The 25,660-nt window shown below is 42.5% G+C and overlaps 1 protein-coding gene across 1 annotated transcript in view; it reads left to right on the plus strand.

Moving 5' to 3' along the window:
• Positions 1-2,263: 2,263 nt before the first annotated feature.
• Positions 2,264-25,660, plus strand: part of LOC310783838 (uncharacterized protein) — a 41,847-nt gene continuing 18,450 nt past the window's right edge. The window contains exons 1-12 of the mRNA XM_083644735.1: positions 2,264-2,745; positions 7,258-7,524; positions 8,979-9,251; positions 11,669-11,935; positions 12,079-12,351; positions 12,849-13,115; positions 20,053-20,325; positions 21,401-21,580; positions 21,716-21,877; positions 22,025-22,167; positions 22,555-22,684; positions 23,169-23,219. Of these exons, the coding sequence (XP_083500861.1) occupies positions 2,550-2,745; positions 7,258-7,524; positions 8,979-9,251; positions 11,669-11,935; positions 12,079-12,351; positions 12,849-13,115; positions 20,053-20,325; positions 21,401-21,580; positions 21,716-21,877; positions 22,025-22,167; positions 22,555-22,684; positions 23,169-23,219 (2,482 nt within the window). The 5' untranslated portion in view covers positions 2,264-2,549. The remainder of the gene's footprint in view (positions 2,746-7,257; positions 7,525-8,978; positions 9,252-11,668; positions 11,936-12,078; positions 12,352-12,848; positions 13,116-20,052; positions 20,326-21,400; positions 21,581-21,715; positions 21,878-22,024; positions 22,168-22,554; positions 22,685-23,168; positions 23,220-25,660) is intronic.

Raw genomic sequence — 25,660 nt, forward strand, 5'->3', positions numbered from 1 at the left:
CTATTCACTGTGTTCACTCCAACTCATTGCCTTAAGCGGCGCTACAAGGAATTGTGGGCCCTCCACCAAAATGCATCTACTTTAAAGCAAAATTCCACCCTAAAACACTAACACTCAAAAAACAGCTACCTTGCATTTCTACGACCATTTTGTTTGTCTCTGCGTCTACCATGGCACTAATGTAAATACATAATGCGACTGCTGTAGGTTTTTACAAGTTTATTTTGCATTGCATGTAGGCTTGAATAATAATGCCTCAGTCAGTGTGTCAAGAGATATTATTCCATCGGTCTTTGTTTTCCTCTGCTATGTGTGTTTGTACTGTTTGAAAGTTCTTAATTTATGTATGTCTCAATTGATTTAAAGTAGTTTTTTCGCTTGAGAAATGATTGTTTTTTCTGTTTCATATTTCCCCCAATAATGCTGCACATACATTTTAAGCAACAAATGAAGGGATTTTGCTGTTTTTGTTTTATATGGTTCTACATAGGTCAGCGGAAAAGATTATGCATTCATTAACATTATTTAAATAGATCTTGTTGCATATTGTTTCACTCAGGGGACAGCGCTCAACCCCATGACCTATGGACCACTACCAAACATAGCGCAGGACCGTCGGAACCATGTCATAACTCATAAGTGATGTATACAATAATTTTTGGATAATAAATATGTTAAAATATCAATTACATGAGTGATGCACGTTTTAATTTTGTTGCCGCAGCACAAAATGACTGCGTCACTTGTATCAGCCACCAAAAGATGCTATACTTTGCTATGTGGACCACTTTTTTCTCACTGACATGACAATACATGATTAAAAAAAAGTGCATGTAAACATGGAAAAACAACTGTGACAATCCAAAATCCAATGCAGAGAAATGACAATAGACAAAAGCTGTTAGGCACTATGTTTTGAATATGCCGGGTTCTTTGATTTGTTAGTGAAACTTAACAACACGGCAACTCTTAAGCATACCTATAAAGTCTTTTCTATGGAACGATGTTCTATGGAACAATATAGTGATTACAATTAATAGGAAATCAATATTTAAAATTGATTGGTATGAAAAGGGCATTTTGTTTGTGAATGATTTATTGGACTGTAACAGTAACCTTATGGACTATGGCCTTTTACATTGCACTCCTAGAGAATATAGTAAGGTTTGTAAAGCAATTCCTCCATCACTGATTCAGTCAATCCATAACTCCTTAATGTACTCAAATGTGAAAGCAGCAATTTGGTGTTTAAAGATTGTAATTTAAACAACAAAAAATATAACAAATTTATTAGTGATGTTTTTAAATTCAAAGCATTCTATGATATGATTATAATAGAGGGTTATACAAGCTCCACATTTAGAAAATATTTTAGAAAATGGTTAAAGCACATTCTAAAATGGCCTAATTCACCGAAGGTTAGGGAGACTCATTTCAAAATAGTCCATAAGGTTTACCCAGTTGCATAGTTTCTTAAAAAAAGGTTAAAATTTGAAGTAGACCCTTGTAGCTTTTGTAATGCAACAGATCAATCATTAGAACACATGTTTTTCTCATGTCCTGTCCAGAAGGTTTTGATTAGATATTAAAAACAATATACTATTTAAGATAAACAACATTCTGACTTTTGAAATTTCTCATATTTGTTTTATATGGATCATTTAAACTCATTTAATTCTGACATGATCAATATGATCATTCTTTTGGGGAAATATATTAATTGTAGCAAATGAAGAAATAGCAAGCCCTCTTGGTTTAGATTTTTTTTTATATCCCTTAAAAAATGTTTTCTAGTCAAATAGCAAGAAAGATTTGTGGTGATATATCTCTTTTCTTGTTTTGATTTAATGTCCCTGTCCTAAGCCTGCCTACTCTTGTTTTTATTTTTATTTTTTATATACAGCTTGAATGGGTAGCCCCCTATATATATTTTTCTCTTTATCTTTATATACCTTGACAACATTCAGGTGGTATTGTAGTATGGTTTATCTTACAAGATGTCTATGTTAATTGTATGTTTCTTTTGACATGAAAAGCTCAAATAAAACTGTTTTTGAGAGAGAGAGAAAACACAGCAAGCAGGAAATACTTCAAGGTACCACACCCCTGCTACAAGGCCCGCCCCATGGGCACGCCTCTGTGCAGTCTGCAAGCAACGTGACGTCACACAAGATGGCGGCAGGGGTCTGTAAACTTTCGTGAGCAGAGCATGGAGAAGAGGTTTTCTAACGTCTAGTTTACATGTTTAAGGCGGCAGTAGACTTGTGTGTGTATGTATAACTATGTGAATGGAGGTCGTGCCCTTCGCTCGTCTTTCCTAAGGTTTTAACTATTCTCTCGGTAGCCTACAAGCTTTTTAAGTTGACATAACGCTCGTTCCCGGAAGAGAGGAATTTCCCCTCGGGGAAGAAGAAGTACCTACGCACCTACCTGACAAGGAGAAGAAGCAAGTTCCAACCCGTTGCAACACAGTGCTAGCTAGCTAAAGAGACTGTTTGATATCGATCTTGTGTTTTGGGTATGGTTTTGAGTCGGTAAGCAGCGTAATCATGTCCGTTAAAGCCCAGGAGCTGAGAGTGTTGGTGAAGCAGCGGCTAACTGCGGCTGTTGAAGATATATTTGGGCTGGTTGAAGGAACGATAGCCGAGTACGAGCAGGAAGCGTCTCGTTCTAAAGAGCAGAATGACCGACTACGAAACCTGCTGGACGCTGTTTTAAACCCCGAAGTGCGGTTACACCGAGCAGGTTGGTGCCATTTAAATGTTATTTTCACATTACTCTCGCAACTTTAATTTTCTAACTAACGTTAACTGCATTCCCCGTGTTCGACGAAACGAACAACAATGTACTTCCGGGTGCCACTGCAGCAGAAACTAGTATGGCATAAAGCCATTGACAGTATATATAAAGCTGAAAAGCTGTGCCAATTGCCAAACAAACGTCAATGTCTCAAAAACTATTCACTACATCGTTTATATTTTGATATTGTGGATGAGAGCAGAATTAGCTAAATGGTCTTATGTATATATGATACGTTGTGTGAACTGTCAGTACAAAAGATAAATTTAAGCTGAATTAAGGTGATAAAAGTGGTGCTCGGTGTCGTCTCCGAACTTCCCTACAGCTGTGCAGCAGTCTCTGACACAGGAGGACTGTTGCAAAAAAAAACTCTTCACCTTCTTTCCAACTGTGGTTGGCGGACATGACCTCTGTTATACGGATGGAGAGCCTAGGTTCCTGAGGACCAATTCACTTAAAAAGTTTTCAACCATTTGGGACCCGCTCCTAGCCTACCTCGATGAGGTAGGGATGACGGATGACTCGCCTGACTGGTCTCTCATGGACGGGGCGGGGGGTGCAATGGAATGGGCCCTAGGGTAGGGTGTATTCACACCTGTAGCTCGTTTGCTTTGTGATTCAGGGTAGGGAGTTGAGTGATACAATTGTTGTGTTTCTGCCTAGTTTGTTTGTGTTCACACGGCCACAAATTAAATGGTCCAAATAGTATTTGGCCTTCTGGATTGGCCAGGAGACTCCAGTAGGCTAATAGCCTCCTGGGATGGAAAAAATAATCCCAGAGATTTTATATGATTATAAGAATGTGTGTTTTGGGTAGGCCTACATTGTACGTCGGGTACGGGAGCAGAGAGAGACAGACAAATAAAGAGTTTATTTATCTAACCCCCCCCCCCCCCCCCCTCCCGGAATTTGGAGATAGAAGATCCTCACAACTTCTGCTATTAGGCCTACTATCACAGAGACTTCAGAGGATTAGCATATGAATATGAACACCTGATTGTCGGCAATCTTATCACAAAGAAGGCTGGCTCTGATGACCAAGACTTGTTTTTCATTTACCATATTGGAGATTTAGCATATCGAGTCGAGTTCAAACTGCTGATGCAATTGCATGATTAATCATGCAAAAATCCCCCAAAGTTTATCCTTGCAAACGCTAGTTTCACAAGTCGCCAAAACAGGATCTGAAGAATGAAGATGTTTTTAACCGATAAAAATGCTCATTCTTCAGGCCATTACGCACAGCGCAGCTGACTATGGCAGGTGGTTTATCAAAAAATGCACACTATTTCCTGCAGTTGTGTCGGATCGAGGTCAGATCACGTTCTCACCACAAACAAACCGCTACAGAGTTTGTTTGGAAGCAGACCGAGACCACCCTTTCTTGGCGATCTCGGCACGCTTGTTTTGTCCCGCCTCTGTGTGTGATTGCTGTGTTCACACTCCCCCAAACGAACCGTACCAAGGGGGAAAACGCTCTGTTTCGGAACTGCTCCAAACGAGACAGGTGTGAATAATACACCCTAAAGTATGAAGGAGTAGTTAAGAGTTTAAAGATGGCATGGTTTCACCTTCAGTTCAGACGCTTTGATAGCTCGTCTGTTGACTCTGTTCAAAGCGCCCTAGGGCGTTTTCAGACCAGTTAGTCCGGTTCCTTGATTTGCACCAAATGCCAAAAGGATACATGTTTCGTTTTTCAGCTGGTTCACTGTTGCACCAGGTAAATAGCAGATAGTGCTGCCAACCCTCTTGGATTGTCTCCCGGGATGGAAAATATAAGTTGTTTTTTGACAGCTGAAATTATAAGAATGTGTGCCCATGCTGTGTAGCCTACTCCTTTTTATATATATTCAGTCTATGGTCAGGACCAGTGTGCGTATTTGACATTGCGTAATTGTGACAGCGAGTATGTACTTCCCCCTATGTGAAATTTCATGCATGCATGATTATTTATACCATTGCAGTACCTTATTTGCATGTACATGATTTTTGTCGCACTTTTTTTTTTTTTTTGCCCCTGAGACCAAACTGCCCGAGTTGAATGGGGCGGCTTTAGCTCAGGAGGTAGAGCGGGTCGGCCAATGACGCAAGGGTTGGCGGTTCGATCCCCGCTCCCTCCCAGCTGCTGTCGTTGTGTCCTTGGGCAAGACACCTAACCCTCCTTGCTCCCGATGGTGTGTAGGCACCCTGCGTGGCAGCCTGCCGCCATCGGTGTATGAATGGGTGAATGTAGACTACCTACTGATTGTAAAGCGCTTTGGATAAAAGCGCTATATAAATGCAGGCCATTTACCATTTACCATTTGCCCCTATGCACTTGAGATGGCCCAAGGTATAGGATAACAGGAAATCAAAGTGAAAAAAGGTAAAAGAGGTCTCGGTGCGGTTGTTTGGTCCACTTTTGGTGCGCACCTAACTATTGCATTATTATAACTGCAACTATTATTTTCATCTGTCGATTATTTTCTCGATTAATCGATTCGTTGTTTGATCTATAAAATGTCAGAAAATTGTGAAAAAATGTCGTTCAGTGTTTCCCAAAGCCCAAGATGACATCCTCTGTCTTGTTTTGTCCACAACCCAAAGATATTTAGTTTACTGTCATAGAGGAGTAGAGAAACCAGAAAATATTCACATTTAAGAGGCTCAAATCAGATAATTTTGACCTTTTTTCTTAAAATATTACTCAAAACGATTAATCGATTATCAAAATAGTTGTTGATTATTTTTCTGTCGATCGATTAATCGTTGCAGCTCTACACACCAGAGTTCAATTGCTGCATTCACACCTGCCCAGTGCCCAACCGCACCAAGGAGGACTAGTGCGATTCAACCAAACCAAATGAAGTAGGCGTGAAAACACCCTTAGAGTCTGAATACTTGTGGAAATCTGTATTTGGCATTAAACTCACCTTGTATTCTGAAGGTTTCGGGAGGGTCAGTTGGAGTAACCTTAACATATCAGAATCCTAGTTGCTTCAAAAAGTGAGCGGTTATTGTTCTAAAAGACAAAGTTTGGCGGAAATCGGCTACTTGTTTCAGACCAGGGCCTGTCACCCGAGACCTAGCAACATTTCTTCTTCTACCGACATTTTAAGGTGCCGCCACAGCCCCCGACCGCGATGCTGCGCCAGAGTGCTGCGTGTATAAAAATTATACCCTACCCCAATGCTTCCTGTGATATGACAGATTGATGGCAGATGCGACACATTGCTCAAATTGAGTCAAAACCTTTCGAAAAAGACCCAAAAATATGCTCACCATTAGGGCTGGGTTCAAAAAATCGATTCTCCGATTTTTAATCGATTTTCATTTTAATCCTCGATTATCGATTCATATGTCCAGAGATCGATTTTTTTTTTTATAATTTTTTTTTTTTTTTTTTTTTTTTTTTAACTAAACAGGCTAAAATATTGTGCTGTGTGTGGTAGTTGAAACATAGTTTCAAGTTGACATTTAATTATGTTTGTAGTTGAAACAAAAACATAAATACTGTAGGCAACATGAAAGGAAATGTTTGATCATTATTAATATCTACTTTTAGAAATTATATAGGCTGAAATCAAATCACTGTGCATAATTGTGAAAGTGTCTTTATTGACAGATGAAAAGGCTGTTATTTACCCTTTGTCACCACGTGGTGAGTAAATATATGTGTAACTAAAACCATTAAAATTGACAACAGGTCTGCAACTTTTTTCCCCATGTATCTACTTGGCTGGTTGGAAACCCCTGTGTTACATAACTGGACAGTCATGTAATTCAGGGTACAGCTCAAAAACCACGTTTTGGTATCACTAACCAAATCAATATTGAAAATTGATCGAATCGGAATCGAATCGAATCGAATCGAATCGAAATTAATCGATTCGCAACCTTGTGAATCGGAATCGAATCGATTCTTGAAATTTGAACCAATACCCAGCTCTACTCACCATTCACCAGGGCTCTCAGAATCTTCTTTTCAATTTAATTACCTCAATTGCTTCCAATATTTCATCAATGTGGTTCATTTAGACTCCAATCTTAATTGGGGGTGCAATACCAACACCTTTTTTTGAAAGGTGGTTGGCAATTTGCGCAATGTGTCACATCTGTGCTAACTTTCTGCCATCGTATCTTTTCTGAGCATTAGGGTTTTACTCTCGTCCTTTCCGCTCATGTGAATCTCTCAATTTTGCACTTGTATCACACAGTTTGTTTAATAATAAATAAATAAACATATTTGAATCATAAAAATCATATTTGTGAATTAATTATTGGCTTTCACTGACGACCTTGAAAATAAAGGGGACAAAACTGAAACTTGAAAGTCATTTTGTGATGTCTGTATAAATGTTCTTAAAGTTGGAATTGCTCTTATTGTTTCCTCTAAATTATGATATCCTATTCAAATGTACTGCAACGTCCCAATTTCCCACTTTTTCCCAATCTTTTGTTTGTCTCTCTCTGTCTCAGATGGGGGTCAGGCTGAAGCCGATGAGGATGAGAAGGAACTAGTTGAGGGGGAGGGAGACGCTGTGACACCGCTACAGGAAGAGGAGGGCATAGGGCTGTCTGAGAGCATCGAGCTGGACCAGGCCGACCACACCGTGCCGTTAACTTCCCCCGATGACCCGCCACCAGTCAAGAAGAAACGAGGACGACTCTCAAAGAACGCCCCCGAACCTCCTCCCACCCTCACCAAGTCTGGCAGTGTGGCCACTGCCAAGCCCACCGATTCTGGTGAGAACACTGACAGCAGGATTCCCATGGGTCCATGAAATCCTTGAGTTTGTGAATTTGTGAGAAAAAAAATCCAAAGTCTTGAAACTTTTTGAAAATAGACATAAATAGTAGGGGTGGGAATCTCTAGGTAGGCACCTCACGATTCGATTTCTATTCAGAGGGCTATGATGCATCTCGATGCATCGATTTTAGATGCATCTTGATGCATCTTTTTTCCAATACATGCTTTCTTTTTCTCACTATGTTACTACTTTTAAAATAAAGTGAATTTAAATTGCATTGTAGTGATCCATAATTAAAATAAACTGATGAATTTACTACCATTATCTTTTATAAACAAAGCAAATGGAAGAGATGTGTCAACTGGAAGGTTACATTTGCCACATTTGCACCAGTCACTCATCACTCTTGTTTGGAGTACATGAGACGCTAGCTGCCACTGTCAGTGTTCAGTGATGTGCGCAGTAACAATGGATGTCCACGCATCACAAGTTAGAGCTATCCTACCCGCATTCTTCAGTGACTCCATAACTTCGGCTTTGGTCTCATTGTACAGTCTGGGGATCACTGTGTCGGTAAAAAACCGGCGAGATGGGACATTGTACCTGGGCTCCAAAGCGCGGGATCCCTGGTTCTCACCGACTGAGTACAGACGGACGTATATCCATCATGGCAATAAAAGTTGCGATGGATTTTGTGATTCGTTTCGCCCTTTCCGAGTTGGGTAGATGCTTTAATAGCATTGCTTGCTAAATTGTTGGCTGGTTGGGAGCAACTACAGCCGGTGTGTCTGCCATCTTCACACGTTTGTTTTTCTTTCGGCCGGTGCGCCACGACGTAAACTGTCCGGGCGCTGCCTCACGCTCACAGTTTAGCTCTGCCTTTTCGTTCCGTCAACATCCCGTTCAAATATTACCTTAAAAGCAATTGATAGCAGGCTATAGCCATAATCAATCATAATCATAATATTTTTCTGAGGAAGGTCCCTGTTGACCGAAAAGTTAAAAATAAATCAACTGGGAGCAAGTCGAGCAGTGTGCGGACTCTTATTTCTTTTTATATGTTTCATTGCTTTTGTCCTGCACCTGCATTTTGAGTGGATGTGCGCGCTCTACTTTTTATATATAGCCATAATCAAGACATGTATATTCATATGTTTTAATTGAAAAGTAAAGTATGCTACTTTATACATTAACCTATATTCAAAAATAAAAGAAGTTCCAGCAAATAGACTCAGGTGCATAGGGCATGCTTTCATTGGTGCACAAAGGATTTTCCAGCTTTAGGCCATCCTTCATTTCAAACTCAGTAATCTTAAATTCTTAATGGATTTAATTAATTTAAATGTCCAATCGGGCAGCCAGACATGAAAATAAAATTATCATTCATCATTCATTCATTCATTCATTCATTCATTCATTCATTCATTCATGTTGGTCTCTCTGTCTCAGATGAGGGTCAGGCTGAAGCTGACAAGGATGAGGACGAGAAGGAACTAGTTGAGGGGGGGGGGGACGCTGTGACACCGCTACAGGAAGAGGAGGGCATGGGGCTGTCTGAGAGCATCGAGCTGGACCAGGCCGACCACACCGTGCCGGTACCTGCCCCCGATGACACGCCACCAGTCAAAAAGAAACGAGGACGAGCCTCGAAGAACGCCCCCGAACCACCTCCCACCCCCACCAAGTCTGGCAGTGTGGCCACTGCCAAGCCCACCGATTCTGGTGAGAACACTGACAGCAGGATTCCCATGGGTCCATGAAATCCTTGAAAGTTTGTGAATTTGTGAGAAAAAAAATCCAAGGTTTTTGAAAATAGACATGGGTCATTTAAACTGCTTGAATTTCCATATGTTGTGCAAGAATATAAATGTAAGTTATTTTTGATATATATATATTTTGTTCTTTTGATAGTGTGTGTGTGTATACGATTCAAAATACAATGCTACAGCATGCGCTGGGACACGTCATCAGTGATGTTAACTGGGGTCGTAAGGTGTTTCGGGTCTATCGAACATCATACACCCTCGCCCAGTAGACCCAGCCGAGGCCGATTAAGACCCCGACCCGCGTCCCGGAAGCAGCTGCTCACGGATCAGCCTTCCTACTCTGTCTGCAATGTTGCCCGCGGAAGGTTTGATCATGCCCAATCCGCTGCAATAGAGCTAGTGCTACACCGCAGCATTGAAAGACCCTTCGGTGCATGGAGGGCTAAGGCTTTGTGGGTGAATCCAGGCCGCGCTCCTCCTTCGTCTCACCAGTATATATATATATATATATATATATATATATATATATATATATATATATATATATATATATATATATATTTCTTTTGATATATATATATATATATATTTTTTTTTACTTACCGTTAATAAATAGAGTTTCCGTTATCCGCTAATTTCAACGTGTCCTGCAGATTTCAGTGTGCCGGACAAATGGGATAAATTCCGGTCAAATATTACATCTGTGTTTGACCTTAACACATTGACTGCCAGCCGTTTTTTTTTGCTGTAGGTAGCTTCTGCCAAGCCGTTTTTTGAGGATTCTGGCTCATTTTACAAGAGCCGAGGATTCGTTTCAGCTTGGACTTTGTGAACATACAATATCTCAAAAGTACTAATAGAATGTGTACTTTCTCTGTCTAAAAGAGTTAGTTTGTAGAGTTAGTAGTTATGTAAGCATTAGCAGTTGAATACAGCATGGTTTTAGCGTCAGAAAAAATATTCAGAGATAAACGGCTTTTTGTGAAATTGGATAGAACAGTCACTTTAACCATTCATTTTTGGCTCTCTCTCTCTCTCTCTCCCTCCCCCTCTCGCTCTCTCTCTCTCTCTCCCTCCCTCTCTCTCTCCCTCCCTCTCGCTCTCCCTCCCTCTCTCTCTCTCTCTCTCTCTCTCTCTCCCTCCCTCTCGCTCTCCCTCCCTCTCTCTCTCCCTCCCTCTCGGGAGGGAGACGCACTAGGTTTAATCCTAGTGAGAGGGGGAGAGGGAGAGAGAGAGAGAGAGAGAGGGAGGGAGGGAGAGAGAGAGAGGGAGAGAGAGGGAGAGAGCGAGAGGGAGAGTTGCTTCAACTCCTCCCTCCGTGGGCGTTCTTCTTGGCTGCAGCGCCGTGTAACAAGCACTTTCCTACCTGTGCAAATTCACTTTCTCATACTCTCGACCTCTCAAATAAATTTCTGAATAGAAATTAAATTACTCTAAATTAGAGCGAAAAAGAAACAAAAAAGAATGGGTTGAAAATCCCATTCTAAAAGCCTTTTATGGCTGTTTCCAATTTGGTGCTATTTTGCAAGGCAAAATGGCCTGCTGCTTGTCACCAGCCTCACTGCCCCGCTGCCGCTGTGCCTGGCTGTGCCTGTCTGCGTGGCCGCTCCCCGAGGAAGCCCGGCTGGACTCGCCCGCCTCCCGGAGCCCTGGCCGAGAGCTCCGATGAAGCCCCTGCGACTCTGGTCATATTTACGCTGCGTGCCTCAAAGTGTGCTCCATCCGCAATCCACGATGCAAGTTTGCAATCCCGCACCGCCAGCAATCAACGCGAAAACGAAAGCGCCTCCGCCAATCCATTTTCATGAGAATGGAAATGGATCACACTGCTTTTTGCTTGCCTTCCTACTTCCTTGTCGCCACTTAGTGGGTCGGTGGAATGGGTTGTACACGTTGTACACGTCCAATACTTATATAAGATATGTAAAAGGGTTAGATGCACAACCCCCCGTTAAAATAAAAAAATCGATGCCAAGGACATGTTTACACGTTGTTGGCAGTCAACAGCTGGATTCTGAAAACGTGTTTACACGTTGTTGGCAGTGAATGTGTTAACAACAATTTATAGCAGGCTATAGCCTATAATAAAGAACATAATCAAGGCATGTATATTTATATGTTTTAATTGAAAAGTAAAGTATGCTACTTTATACATTAACCTATATTCAAAAATAAAATAAGTTCCATCAAATAGACTCAGGTGCATAGGGCATGCTTTCATTGGTGTACAAAGGATTTACAGCTTTAGGCCATCCTTCATTTCAAACTCCGTCATTTTCAATTCTTAATGGATGTAATTAATTTAAATGTCCAATGGGCAGCCAGACACGAAAATCAAATTATCATTCATTCATGTTGGTCTCTCTGTCTCAGATGAGGGTCAGGCTGAAGCTGACAAGGATGAGAAGGAACTAGTTGAGGGGGAGGGAGACGCTGTGACACCGCTACAGGAAGAGGAGGGCATGGGGCTGTCTGAGAGCATCGAGCTGGACCAGACCACCCACACCGTGCCGGTACCTGCCCCCGATGACACGCCACCAGTCAAAAAGAAACGAGGACGACTCTGGAAGAACGCCCCCGAACCACCTCCCACCCCCACCAAGTCTGGCAGGGCGGCCACTGCCAAGCCCACCGATTCTGGTGAGAACACTGACACCAGGATTCCCATTGGTCAAACTGTAATTTTCAATTCTTAATGGATTTAATTAATTTAAATGTCCAATGGGCAGCCAGACACGAAAATAAAATTATCATTCATTCATGTTGGTCTCTCTCTGTCTCAGATGAGGGTCACGCTGAAGCTGACAAGGATGAGGACGAGAAGGAACTAGTTGAGGGGGAGGGAGACGCTGTGACACTGCTACAGGAAGAGGAGGGCATGGGGCTGTCTGAGAGCAACGAGCTGGACCAGGCCGACCACACCGTGCCGGTACCTGCCCCCGATGACCCGCCACCAGTCAAAAAGAAACGAGGACGACCCTCGAAGAACGCCCCCGAACCTCCTCCCACCCCCACCAAGTCTGGCAGGGTGGCCACTGCCAAGCCCACCGATTCTGGTGAGAACACTGACAGCAGGATTCCCATGGGTCAAACTCCGTAATTTTCACGCTTACTTAACGTTAGTAAATAGCAGTTTCCGTTATCCGGTAATTTCAACGTGTCCAGCAGATTTCAGTGCGCCGGACAAATGGGATAAATTCCGGTCAAATATTAGATCTGTGTTTGACCTTAAAAACAATTTATAGCAGGCTATAGCCTATAATAAAGAACATAATCAAGGCATGTATATTTATATGTTTTAATTGAAAAGTAAACTATGCTACTTTATACATTAACCTATATTCAAAAATAAAACAAGTTCCATCAAATAGACTCCGGTGCATAGGGCATGCTTTCATTGGGGCACAAAGGATTTACAGCTTTAGGCCATCCTTCATTTCAAACTCCGCAATATTCAATTCTTAATGGATGTAATTAATTTAAATGTCCAATGGGGCAGCCAGACATGAAAATAAAATCATCATTCATTCATTCATGTTGGTCTCTGTCTCAGATGGGGGTCAGGCTGAAGGTGACGAGGATGCGAAGGAACTAGTTGAGGGGGAGGAAGACGCTGTGACACCGCTACAGGAAGAGGAGGGCATAGGGCTGTCTGAGAGCATCGAGCTGGACCAGGCCGCCCACACCGTGCCGTTAACTTCCCCCGATGAACCGCCACCAGTCAAAAAGAAACGAGGACGACCCTCGAAGAACGCCCCCGAACCTCCTCCCACCCCCACCAAGTCTGGCAGTGTGGCCACTGCCAAGCCCACTGATTCTGGTGAGAACACTGACAGCAGGATTCCTATGGGTCCATGAAATCCTTGAGTTTGTGAATTTGTGAGAAAAAATCCAAGGTCTTGAAAGTTTTTGAAAATGGACATAAATAGACATGGGTCATTTAAACTGCTTGAATTTCTATATGTTGTGCAAGAATATAAATTTAAGTTATTTTGATATATATATTTTGTTCTTTTGATAGTGTGTGTGTATATATACACATACATACATACATATTAGGGATGGGCAACGAATTTAGAATATTAGAATAATCGTTTTTATTATCAAGATCGACTTTTATTATTGAAAGTCGAAAATCGTATATCGTAATATTTTTTTTATTATTATTTAACACATTCACTGCCAGCACTTTTTCCAAAACAGTAGGTAGCTTCTGCCAAGGGTTTTTTTGAGGATTCTGGCTCATCTTTCAAGAGCCGAGGATTATTTTCTGCTAGGACTTTGTGAACACAAAATATCTCAAAAGAACTAATAGAATGTGTGTTTTCTCTGTCTAAAAGACTTAGTTTTTATCATGTTCTGTTATGTAGGCATTAGCAGTTGAATACAGCATGGTTTCAGCGTCTGAGAAGGAAAGCTGAGAAAAATGCATTTTTGTGAAATTCGATAGAACAGGCAGAACAGTCACTTTAACCATTTATTTTTGGCATCAGTGAGACATCAGACATCTAAACAATAGTTCTGAACAGTAATTTCCTCCATAACAGCACCCCCACTCCCCTCTCCTTCAAACTCCTCCCTCCGTGGGTGTGTCTCTGGTGGCTCTGCAGCGTGTGTCACAAGCGAGTCTCTGCCGCCTGTCTGTGCTGCCTGGCGGCCGCTCGTCGGGCGACTCTGGATCGGGCTCGCTCGTTTCTGGGGTTTCGGTTGTGAGCTGGGATGAAGCTGCGTGCGATTCTGGGCTTTCTGCTGGTGTTTCAAAGTGTGTTGCACCCAGAGTCTATTTTTGGAATCCCCCACCGTTGTGCGCCAGCTCCCAGCGCGAAAGCGTTTTGGCCAAACCATTTTCATGAGAATGGCTTCCTCACGCTTTTTCCTGCTGTTTTTGCTCGGCTTTCTCTAGTCTGGAGAGCACTGTCGCCACTTAGTGGGTCGGTAAAATAGGTTATACACATTCAATAGCTCCCATATTTTTATAGGAGATGTAAAAGGGTTTGATCCACGTCCCACCGTCAATTTTTTTTTTTTTTTTTTTTTTTTTTGACGAGTTAACTCGTCAACGGCAGTCAACCGTTGTTTTTTTTTGACGAGTTAACTCGTCAACGGCAGTGAACGTGTTAAAAGGGTTAGGGTTAAAAATGTGTGAATTTAGCTTGTGTGAATTTAGCTAGAGTGGGTTCCTGGCTCCATACGGTCCCATTATAAAGGTTGAAAAAAAGTATAAAACATAAACTATGATTTCTCAAGCACTACAAAAGATACATTAAAGCTGAATTAAGCTGCTAAAAGTGGTGACACGTTTAAAGTTTGAATGGAGTGTCTAGCTTAAAGTATGAAGGAGTAGTTAGAGTTCAAAGAGGACATGGTTTCACCTAGCCTCAACGCGAGACTCGGCCTTCATTCTTCATAGTGAGTCTTGAAGTAGCACCCCAAGAGGGCGCTGCAGGCTCCGCTAAAATGGCCCTACATATTTATACACTTAGCAATCACAATAAAACAGTACTTGCCTGCCACACAAGATTGTTGTCCGTCGGATAGGAGAATCAGTGTTCCGAAATATTGTGTAGTTTCCAATAGAGTACCGCAGGGATGACGTATTTTTGTAGTCAGAACGCGGAAGTCCCGGTCTTCCGGGTTCTTCACTGTTTCTGCCTATGGGATTTTTTTTATGGGTTTTTGGCGCGATACTTCAAATAAGGTCTGTGGGCAACGCAAGCTTATTCAAACGTGAACCTGTGTTCAGCGAGATAATCTTCACACATGAGGACCACTTTCATGAGTTTTGAAGCGTAAATGCGAGCCCTAGAAGTAAAAAGCTCATGCTAAGCTATTTCAGAACTACACACAGTGTCGCATAGGCTTCCACATCACGTCACCACAGCCAATCTACCTGGAGTGTTGTTGATGTGTGTGCTGCTGTGCACTGATTACCCCGGGCTGAACCAGGTGAGGGAAAGAGAATTTCTGTGTTTGTCCTTTGAAGTGATGACGTTATTGACGTATAATATCCCCGTCGACTCAACAGTGTAGTCTCAATTAGCCGTTTGCTAGCTAGCCACCCTTTTATCGGCACGTAAAAGCTTAAAAACTCATAAAAGTGGTCCTCATGTGTGAAGATTATCCTGCTGAACACCGATTCACGTTTTAATAAGCTTGCGTTAACCACAGACCTCATTTGAAGCATTGTGCCAAAAACCCATTCAAAAATCCCATAGGCAGAAACAGTGAAGAACCTGGAAGTGTTAGCATCGATGTTTTCTGGACTCATTCCTGCGGCTCTCTATACCAAGCCTTTTTCTGTTCTTCCGGATCTCCACCTGTAGACACAACAGAGATGGTGCTGTTTCCCCACTGGAAAGCGGAAGAACAACGGCCATTTTCAATGGAAAAGACCAACTGCACCACTGCTGTGTGCAGCACACATCCCCATCCCCCCCACTCCCCGCCCGCTCTACTAAGCCAAAAAACACAACATTTACCCACGTATAGAAACAACAATGCCCAGGGGTGCAAACTTGTCACCTTTTGGCGAAATTCGCCGTTTTGAGTCCCCAATAGATCATTTGTGGGGTTCGTGTAGATCCGTTGAGTTTTTGAAATGGGGGCGGGGGGGCTTGCCTGGCGCTGACTTCTGAGTTGTCATCATCAGTAGTCCCTTTGCGCTGTGACTGAGTGTGTGTGCCACAGGGCACTGTCAATCTATGACCCCGCATCATGCACACACAGAAAGACAGGGGAAAATACCAAAAGAAAACGTTTTCAATGGCTTCTGTGTGCTTTACACTTGTGCAGAATCGTTTTATTTTGAAAATATCCGACTGGAAGTCGTATTGTTATTATCGCTAACTAACACAGGAGTCAGTGCCGTCTGCTCTCTGCTTCGTTAGCTGGTTTAGCTCGCTGGCATTACCAGACGGCTATGCTGTCTGTTAGCTAATGTTAAACCATCTAAGAGCAGGTTTGGGTTTGGCTATATGGTTTCAACTTAAACAGAGCAGCAGAGCAACATTAGCTGCGTGGATACCCAACAGGATCTGCTCAGTGATTTTCACTTTTAAAGCGTTTAGTGACATACTGTATCCCACAGTGTGCACACTATCAATAATCACAGTAACGTGAACGTTCACAATCACGACCTGTCAATTCAAGGACATTTTCCACCACATCAGCATAATGTTAGGCAAACAACAGATGACTAAATAAATGGTTAATAAAAATTTAATGGCAGCAATAGCCAATGAGCAGCGTTGAGTCATTCTGGCAAGAAATTCATGATGCATCATGACAATACTGTACTTTAATTGAATTAAACTAAATTGTAATGTACCAGAGATGAATCCAATGGTATCGAATATGTGCTATATCATTCTGTACTATTTCATTGTGCCCTTAAAATTCTTTATGTGCTCCTAACCTTTTCAACTTAGGAGCATATGTTGAAGTGATAATCACACCACAGATGCCCAGTTCATAAATGCTGCAATACTTAAAATGAAAAGCCCATCAATGGGCCATAGGCTCAATCACCATTGTGTTAACTCAGTTGGTGATAGATAGTGACTTCACAGACATTTATTTACATGAAAATCTAATAAAGTTTCACTTTAAGAAATTTCCAAAATGTAGGCTATACAAAATGACAAAAAGGTGCACCGGTGCAACCAATGTAAAACTTTAGTCTGGAGCCCTGTATATTATGCATAAAGAGTTCACTGCATACCCAGCTATATGGACCAGTGGAAAAGTTAGTCTGGAACCCTGATTTGTGCTTTAATACTACTGTGAAATAAGCTATTACATTCCAGTTGTGCATAATGTTTTTGGACCTGGCTCTGCACTCTCTTGACTGATTTTGTTGAGCCCTAAATGAGGTCTGTTTTTTTTAATGCCCTAAATGGATGTCCCTTTTATGTAGCAGTGAAACTACATTAATTCTATGGTGAGTTTTTCCCCTATCTCCTCATTCTAAAATAAATGTAAATCCTTCTTTTAAAGCTGATACTTGCACACAAAAATCTTCCCGGGGGAGCATTCCCCGGGACCCCCCTAGGGGTCGCAGCGGTTTGCGTTTTTTTGTCACCTTTTTCACCCCTGCTGAGTTTGCACCCCTGAATGCCTCATGTCTAGCTAACGGCATTAAATACCCTGCCCTGATTTACCAGGCATGGTCCAGACTTCATTTTTAGAAATGGCTTTACAGGCTCTGGCATGTTTACAAGGACTCGGTATGGCTATGGCCGAAAAAATTAACAAATACAGGGCTCGACGTTAACTTTTAAAAGTGGTTGCCGGAGGGGCAACCTGGCAAGAGCTTTTGGTTGCCCGAATAAAAATATGGTTGCCCAATTTTAGTCGCTTTATATTTTGAGTAATTAAGATACTATGCAGTCATAAGCCGGCTTAATAATGACGATGTGACAGAAAAGTAAGTATAATAATCTATAGTATAGTATAATAGGCCTATTCAGTGTGCGCACCGGGTGTAGTAGTAGTAATAATGATAATAATAATAATAATAAATTTGTGTCATTTCGTTTTCTAAACAAATCTTATTTTTTGTTTTTATAATGCATTTGCACTGAAAGGATTTAACTAATATTTGTGAACTTTCATTTTCATATATTTTTCAACAGTTATTGTTCATATTGTGCTTAATTTATTAATTAAAAGCGTTATTGATAATTAAGTAGCCTACCCTCCTCCAGGCCCGGCTCCAGACCCAAGTTACAGAGGGGGCCTGCCCCTAGCTTGGGGGGGCCAAGCTACCCAAGGGGGGTCCGGGGGGATTCTCCCCCGGAAGAAGATTTTGTACATTTTAAAGTAAAATTCGTCAACCTGGTGCATTTGAGAGCAAAATGAAGAGGCTAAATCTGTGAAGAACTACACACATCTCTAATGTGTTGTGACTTTACAAATAATTAGGCCTAAACAATTAATATTAAGTGTATTTACACATTGTGCACAAATTGCATTCATTGTGACAAATTTACAATAGTTAATATCCAGCCAGAATCATTGCAAATGGATGTTCAAAGTAACAGTTAGCAATAGCATTGAGTTAATCAATGCCTAATGACAGCCAGATTCCATGTTAAACTTTAAAACAGAAAAACGTTTTTAGCAACAAAAAAAAAAAAAAAAAAAATTGAATGGGGGGGCCAGTTTGTTAAATGGGGGGGCCCGGCCCGGTCAGGCCCTGCCCGGTCAGGCCCGGCCCGGCCAGGCCCGGCCCGGCCCGGTCAGGCCCGCCCCTAACGCCGGGCCTGCCCTCCTCATGTTCATTCAGGGATACTTTGATGACAGTGGTTTGGGGCCCCCACTCTGATGTTGCATAGGGCCCCAAAAGGCCCAGAATCGGCCCTGCAATCCCTCTCTCTCTCACCCCGTATGAGAGGCTGACAGGCCAGGGATGCAAATCATTTCTCAGCACATATACGCGGTGGTAAAACGTTTTTGAAGGATGTCCTGGTCGAGGTGTATGTTGTAGGCTTGTTGTAGGCTACATGCTTTGCAGTATAGCGTTATGCTGGAATTATGCTTGAAGTTTGGGCTGTCGCACGGAAATGAGAGACACTGAATCTTGACGAGGAAACGTGTGGAGCGTTTATACACTGTGTGTGGGTTTCTGCTCGCGGAAGTGAGCTGGAGTCTTGAAAACTCCACTTTGTCCGCCCAGCCGCGTCCACGTAGTTACACAATTCGGGGTGTGCACAGCCAGGCGAAAACCGTCTGCACAGCAGCCTTGTGGAGGGGCGCGTCTGCTGATTTAACTCACTTTTCCGTGTGGACACTCGCCGATGCGGGAAGCATATGAGACCTAAGCGCTTGTTGTAGGCTACATGCTTTGCAGTATAGCATTCGTTTTCCGTCCCGTTCAAAGACGCACGGGTATTTCACCTCAATGACAATTTCCTCGTCCTTTGTTTCTGTGCGGGGCTGCGGGCGGACGAGGTTCTTCTTGCGTCTTGCAGCCGCTGTGATTGTGTGCGAGCAGCCCCACCTGTCCCAGTCAGTACTCGTTAAACATACCGCACGTGCAGCATGCATCACGTAGGTTCCGACTGGTAATTAGTAACATCGTTTCGATTGTAACAGCAATAAAATGTCACATATATGTCACTCACAACAAGTATTAAAACATTTATTTGGTGTATATTTTGCTGTTTGCTGCTGTACATATTTTGTTGCATGTTAAATCGTGGTTGCCCCTGGGGCAACCAAAGACCGAGAAATGGTTGCCCCATGTTTTTTTTGGTTGCCCGGGGCAACCGGGCAGCCGTTAATGTCGAGCCCTGTTCAAATATCACAAATTGTGTATATTATAAATTTTGTATATTGGCTATAGTCTTTGGGATAGTGTGCACAGAGTAAGTCCCATCTGTGATGTCAGCATTTCACTCCTGCTCGCTTCTGACAGTTTTGCTCCCCTTCTTTCCCACTCCTGTGAATCTCTCAATTTTGAGCTTGTATCACAGTTTGTTTAAGAAAAAAAATCATATTTGAAAATGAATTATTTTCTTTCACTGACGACCTTGAAAATGAAAAAAAAAGTACTTGAAAGTCCTGGCATTTCATTTTGTGATGTCTGTAAAATGTTCTTTAAGTTGGAATTGTTTGTTGCATTAGCTTCTCCGTTTGCTCTTATATTCATTGTTTCCTCTAAATTATGATATCCTATTAAAATTTACTGCAACATCCCAATATCCCAATAATCAAGTTTCATCTGATGGAATCTTTTGTTTATCTCTCTGTCTCAGATGAGGGTCAGGCTGAAGCTGACAAGGATGAGGACGAGAAGGAACTAGTTGAGGGGGAGGGAGACGCTGTGACACCGCTACAGGAAGAGGAGGGCATGGGGCTGTCTGAGAGCATCGAGCTGGACCAGGCCGACCACACCGTGCCGGTACCTGCCCCCGATGACACGCCACCAGTCAAAAAGAAACGAGGACGACCCTCGAAGAACGCCCCCGAACCTCCTCCCACCCCCACCAAGTCTGGCAGTGTGGCCACTGCCAAGCCCACCGATTCTGGTGAGAACACTGACAGCAGGATTCCCATGGGTCCATGAAATCCTTGAAAGTTTGTTAATTTGTGAGAAGAAAAAACAAGGTCCTGAAAGTTTTTGAAAATATAAATAGACATGGGTCATTAAAAATGCTTGAATTGATATGTTGTGCAAGAATTGGAAATGTGAGTTATTTTGATATACCGGTATATATTTTTTTACTTAATGTTATTAAATAGCAGGGTTTCTGTTATCCGCTAATTGCATTTTTATTACTGTTTATTACAGTTAAAGTCCGACACATTTAAATCTCTCTGGTCACAAAGTCAGATGAAAATAATCAGGGCTCAACACTAACTTGTAAAAGTGGTTGCCAGGCTGGCAACCAGGCATCAGCTTTTGGTTGCCAAAACTGAAAATATGGTTGCCATTTTTTAGTCGCCTTATATTTTGAGTAATTATGATACTATGTAACGTGAATTTGAATGTAAATGTCAGTTAATTTGAAAACATCTCAACAAATCGTTACCTGTGAATATACCACAAGTCCACTTTCTAAAATAGGAAACACTCATATCAGATTTTAGGAAAAAGACCTAGGGTTACGGTTGAAATTAACTTCTCCTGTGTCAGAAGCAAGTGTTTTTAATAACAACAATATGGTTCTGACTGTAACAGCAATATTGTTCTGACTGTAAAGCCCAGTTTAGACCAAAGACTCACGACGAGACAAGTTAAACTTGCAACCAGCCCCTGCAACTTGACAAGCTGGATTGCTGGCCATCAGCCAGCTGGAGTCGTGATGGGACGGGCCAGTTAACACCCCTGCAACTTTTCAATGCAATGTTCTGGAATGGTTTTCGTCTTGTTGCGAATTATTAGTGCAAACAGTTCAGCCATGGCTGACTTCATGACAGGAGGAGACAGGGTTCCTAGACAAGTCTGGAAAGTCTGGAAAAGTATTAAAAAGGAATTTGATCATTTCCAGGTATTGGATAGTTTGGGAATTTGTCTGAAAAAATGTCTGGAAAGCTATGGTAAATCTTGTGGTTTAGGTCCGATACACAAATAATTCTAGCTTTTGCTTCAACCCTATGTAGGAAAAGCAAGCAAGCAGGAAGGACATTCTAATTCTTCTTCCTTCGATGAAGATGCGACAATGGACTCTTGTAACACCCCCTCACCCTCTCTCCTTGTTGAAGAAGCCAGACCACACGATCTCGTCACACCTGCAACGCCCTGTCATGCCACAACCTGTGCTGATGTCACATCTAACTCAGGTACAAATGGTATTTCCTTTAACATGATGTATATTTGGAACTATTAGGAATCTGAAGCACTTTTGCCTTTAGTGTGTTGTGTTCAATTTGTCTGGTTCATTTGACTTATCTTGGTTTTGTTTGTCTTTGAAACAGTCAGTCTTCCACGAAGTATTAAGCTGCCTCGCCAGAGTAACCTTCACAAGAGAAATGGACGTGGAGAGACTCATCTTCACATAGCATGCAAAAAAGGAAACCTGGAGCTAGTCAAAGCCCTCATTCAGGCTGGTTTGAATGTCAACCTGGAAGATAATGCAGGTATTTAACAATGTCATCCATTTGCAATTCATCACTCCCAACAGTTAATTAAACAATAATGAAATATCAATAAACAAAACACTAATTATTGATTGTGTTTTAGCAGAATTTAATGACAAATGAGTACATTTTTACTGTAATTGTCAGGCTGGACAGCCCTCCATGAGGCAAGTACTGAGGGCAGTGAGGATGTGGTTCAGGAACTGTTGCACGCTGGAGCTGATCCTAACCCTAGAGGCCCTGGGGGCACCACACCCCTACAAGATGCCGTTTCCTTGGGCCACTACCAGGTGCGTGAGGAACACTTTTAATAGAAGGAATGAGACTTTAAAGAAGTAGCCAACTTGGTATGAATTTGCCTTGTACAATATAGAATATATTAATATATACAATAGATAAAAAAACACACCACCAGAGTTACCATTTACTAACAAAATTACATAGGTATGAGTAGCCCAACGCACACAAGGAGAAGCCAAGTCAAATCAACATTTTAGCTATAGACGGTTTTCACAGAATTGTGTTGCTAGGGAACAGTTTTGAACCGATCTTATGTCCTGTCAGTTATTGTACTAGGAAACCCTGCAACAGGAAGTAATCTGGGGGCAATTTAGAATGTTGACGTTGTCGATGTGAAACCGTCTATAGTTCATGAAATTTGTATTTGTGTGTTCCAGGTAGTTCTGCTCCTCCTCCAGAATGGTTCAAACCCCAATGACAGGAGTGACCTTGGCTTCAGTGCGATGGACATGGCACAGGGGAACATCAAAGTGCTTCTGTCAACTTTCCTGGGACCTTCTGTTACACGTGAGCCACCTACAGCTACCCCTTAATTTTCCTCAGTGGCTTGTCTGTGGCCTTCCTGTTCAGAAATAGTTATAGTGATACTACTCGAATTTAGAAATTGGCCTGTTGGGAACTATTTAAAACCAACATAAAACTATTAAGCATGTAGTTGAAACGAAATAAAAGCCAAACTAGACTTTAATCAGACCTGAGGATTAAGGAATAACCTACAGAAGTTATTTACTCTATTGTTTGTGAAAAGCTTCACTGTAAAACACTCCTCCTCCCACTCCAGGGGAGCCCATTGTGGTTGCTCACACTGTGGCCTACATTAACATGCAAGCCCTGCTCAGACCCAAGCTGTTGTTTACCATCAAAAACTCCCATAATAACCTTAATAATCCTCCCTCAGGCTATTATTTTACACAACACAAAACATAGACACAAAAACACACAAATGTTCCCTGGATAAAGTCTGCACAACAATCCTTCCTCTCTCTTGCAGCGCACTGCCAGACACATGGGCCCTCTACGTCCACCATGCTTCCGAAGAGAGGTAATTTAAAAATTAAACGAATAAAGTTATCTAACCCCACAATTCGATCCCATTGGTGCCTCCAAAACTGTTGTGGGAGAAATGTAGCTTTATCTTATGAATAAGTCAAAATTTGCAGGGTTTATGTACAGATTTATTCAAGGAAGCAAATGATGTAGGGTCTTACCAAGGCAGTGTGTCAGCTGATCTCCCCCCGGACAGTGTTGCCAGATACAGCTAATGGTTTCCAGCCCAATGACTGTTCAAAACCCACCAAAACGCACACAAAACCACCCAAACAAATGCTGGTCTATGGGAACAAGTGGCTCTGTAAACCCGCCCACCCCCCCAATGTACCGCAAACCAGCCCAAATGGACAGAAAACCCACCCATCTCGCAACACTGCCCCCAGGGAGAGACAGCTCACAGTATATAGATAGAGTATAGGGGGTGGGGTATGTTGACAGGAAACAGAGCTTAGAGGACTTTATATTTTGCACGTTATAATTTGTGATTGTTTTTCAGTATTGCTTCATCTCTACTATTGATGTGACCACTGTGGTGCATCCTTGCACTGATTCAAATTCCTCTTTTGTATTACTTACTGTGGCTCTTAACACGTTCACTGCCAACAACGTGTAAACACGTTTTCAGAATCCAGCTGTTGACTGCCAGCGACGTGTAAACACGTCGTTGGCATCGATTTTTTTTTTTTGACGGTGGGTTGTGCATCTAACTCTTTTACATCTCTTATATAAGTATTGGACGTGTACAACGTGTACAACCCATTCCACCGACCCACTAAGTGGCGACAAGGAAGTAGGAAGGCAAGCAAAAAGCAGTGTGATCCATTTCCATTCTCATGAAAATGGATTGGCGGAGGCGCTTTCGTTTTCGCGCTGATTGCTGGCGGTGCGGGATTGCAAACTTGCATGGTGGATTGCGGATGGAGCACACTTTGAGGCACGCAGCGTAAATATGATCAGAGTCGCAGGGGCTTCATCGGAGCTCTCGGCCAGGGCTCCGGGAGGCGGGCGAGTCCAGCCGGGCTTCCTCGGGGAGCGGCCACGCAGACAGGCACAGCCAGGCACAGCGGCAGCGGGGCAGTGAGACTGGTCCTTGCAAAATAGCACCAAATTGGAAACAGCCATAAAAGGCTTTTAGAATGGGATTTTCAACCCATTCTTTTTTGTTTCTTTTTCGCTCTAATTTAGAGTACCGTAAATTCCGGACTATAAGCCGCGGCTTTTTTCCCGTTTTTTGGCCTTTTTTGCCCCCTGCGGCTTATATAACGGTGCGTCTTATCTATGGATTTTTTCCAAAAAAAAAAAAAAAATCTCTCTTTTTTAGCACTCTTTCTAACTATAAATCCACTTCTGTTTTAATTTCCTCTCTTGCCCTCTTTTAACAACATAACATAACATAACATAACACAACACAGGTAAGCAGAAAGAAAAAGACGAAGCAATCACGCCATGAATGAGGAAATGACTCACCTGCTGGAGGCTGGAGATACACCGCTTGGGCTAAACTTTTACTCCGTGAAACACTATCGATTAAGTCCGACATCGCTCAGAGGTTTTGAGCAGCTTGAAAACAAGTTTGAAAACGTGCAGAAGTCCATCCACTCACTCACTAAAGAAAATAATGCAACCGTGAAGAGTTTCACTCGTGTCCAGCCATCTGGCCGAGTTAGAGCCGAAGTCCCGAACACAGTGAGAAAACCTCCCGAAGCTGCCTGCTGCTGCAGCGGGGTGCATATTGTCCGGCCAGCCGACCGAGAGGCATGCGAGCCGGGCACTATTAAACAGTTGGGGTGTGTGAGGTGGCTGGCTGTGGAGGTGGCGGTTTCTCCTCCTCCTCCTTTCTCCCGCACACCGGGCGCCTCGGCCACGTCCAGACCCCGGCCTGCCACCGAGGGCCATCTTCATCTGCCTACTCCGCTGGCCCGACCGTCAACTCATCCTCCAGGCTGCGGGGAAGAAGCCCCTCACCGTTGGTGAGGGGCTGTGATGTTGGTGCAACAGAAACGCGCAACATACAACAGCATCATCGAGTCAATGGATATCGCTTTGGCGTACTGTACCCAGCGAGACTCGTCATAACCATTGATGGACAGCGGCGGAACAAGAGCTCAAAGTGAAACTGCCGAATATCTTTTGAGTTGGACTGGTCAATAGTACTGTGAGTAACTAAAATAAAAAAATAAAAAACGGAATTCTCTCTTCTTTAGCACTCTTTCTAACTATAAATCCACTTCTGTTTTAATTTCCTCTCTTGCCCTCTTTTCACCACACCGCGGACACTGTGTGCACTGTAAAAAAAAACAAAAAATACCATATGTGTGATTTTGTCTGGGGATTAGTGACCTGACTTTTGTTTTGTTGAAATGTTAATAAATGGGAGCTTCCCCAAACAGCCATCTATTTCCCGACAATTCCCTCTGTGCACGAAGCCTTACA

This window comes from Poromitra crassiceps (genome assembly GCF_964638095.1).
Source record: "Poromitra crassiceps genome assembly, chromosome: 10".
In the NCBI taxonomy this organism is placed as follows: domain Eukaryota; kingdom Metazoa; phylum Chordata; class Actinopteri; order Beryciformes; family Melamphaidae; genus Poromitra; species Poromitra crassiceps.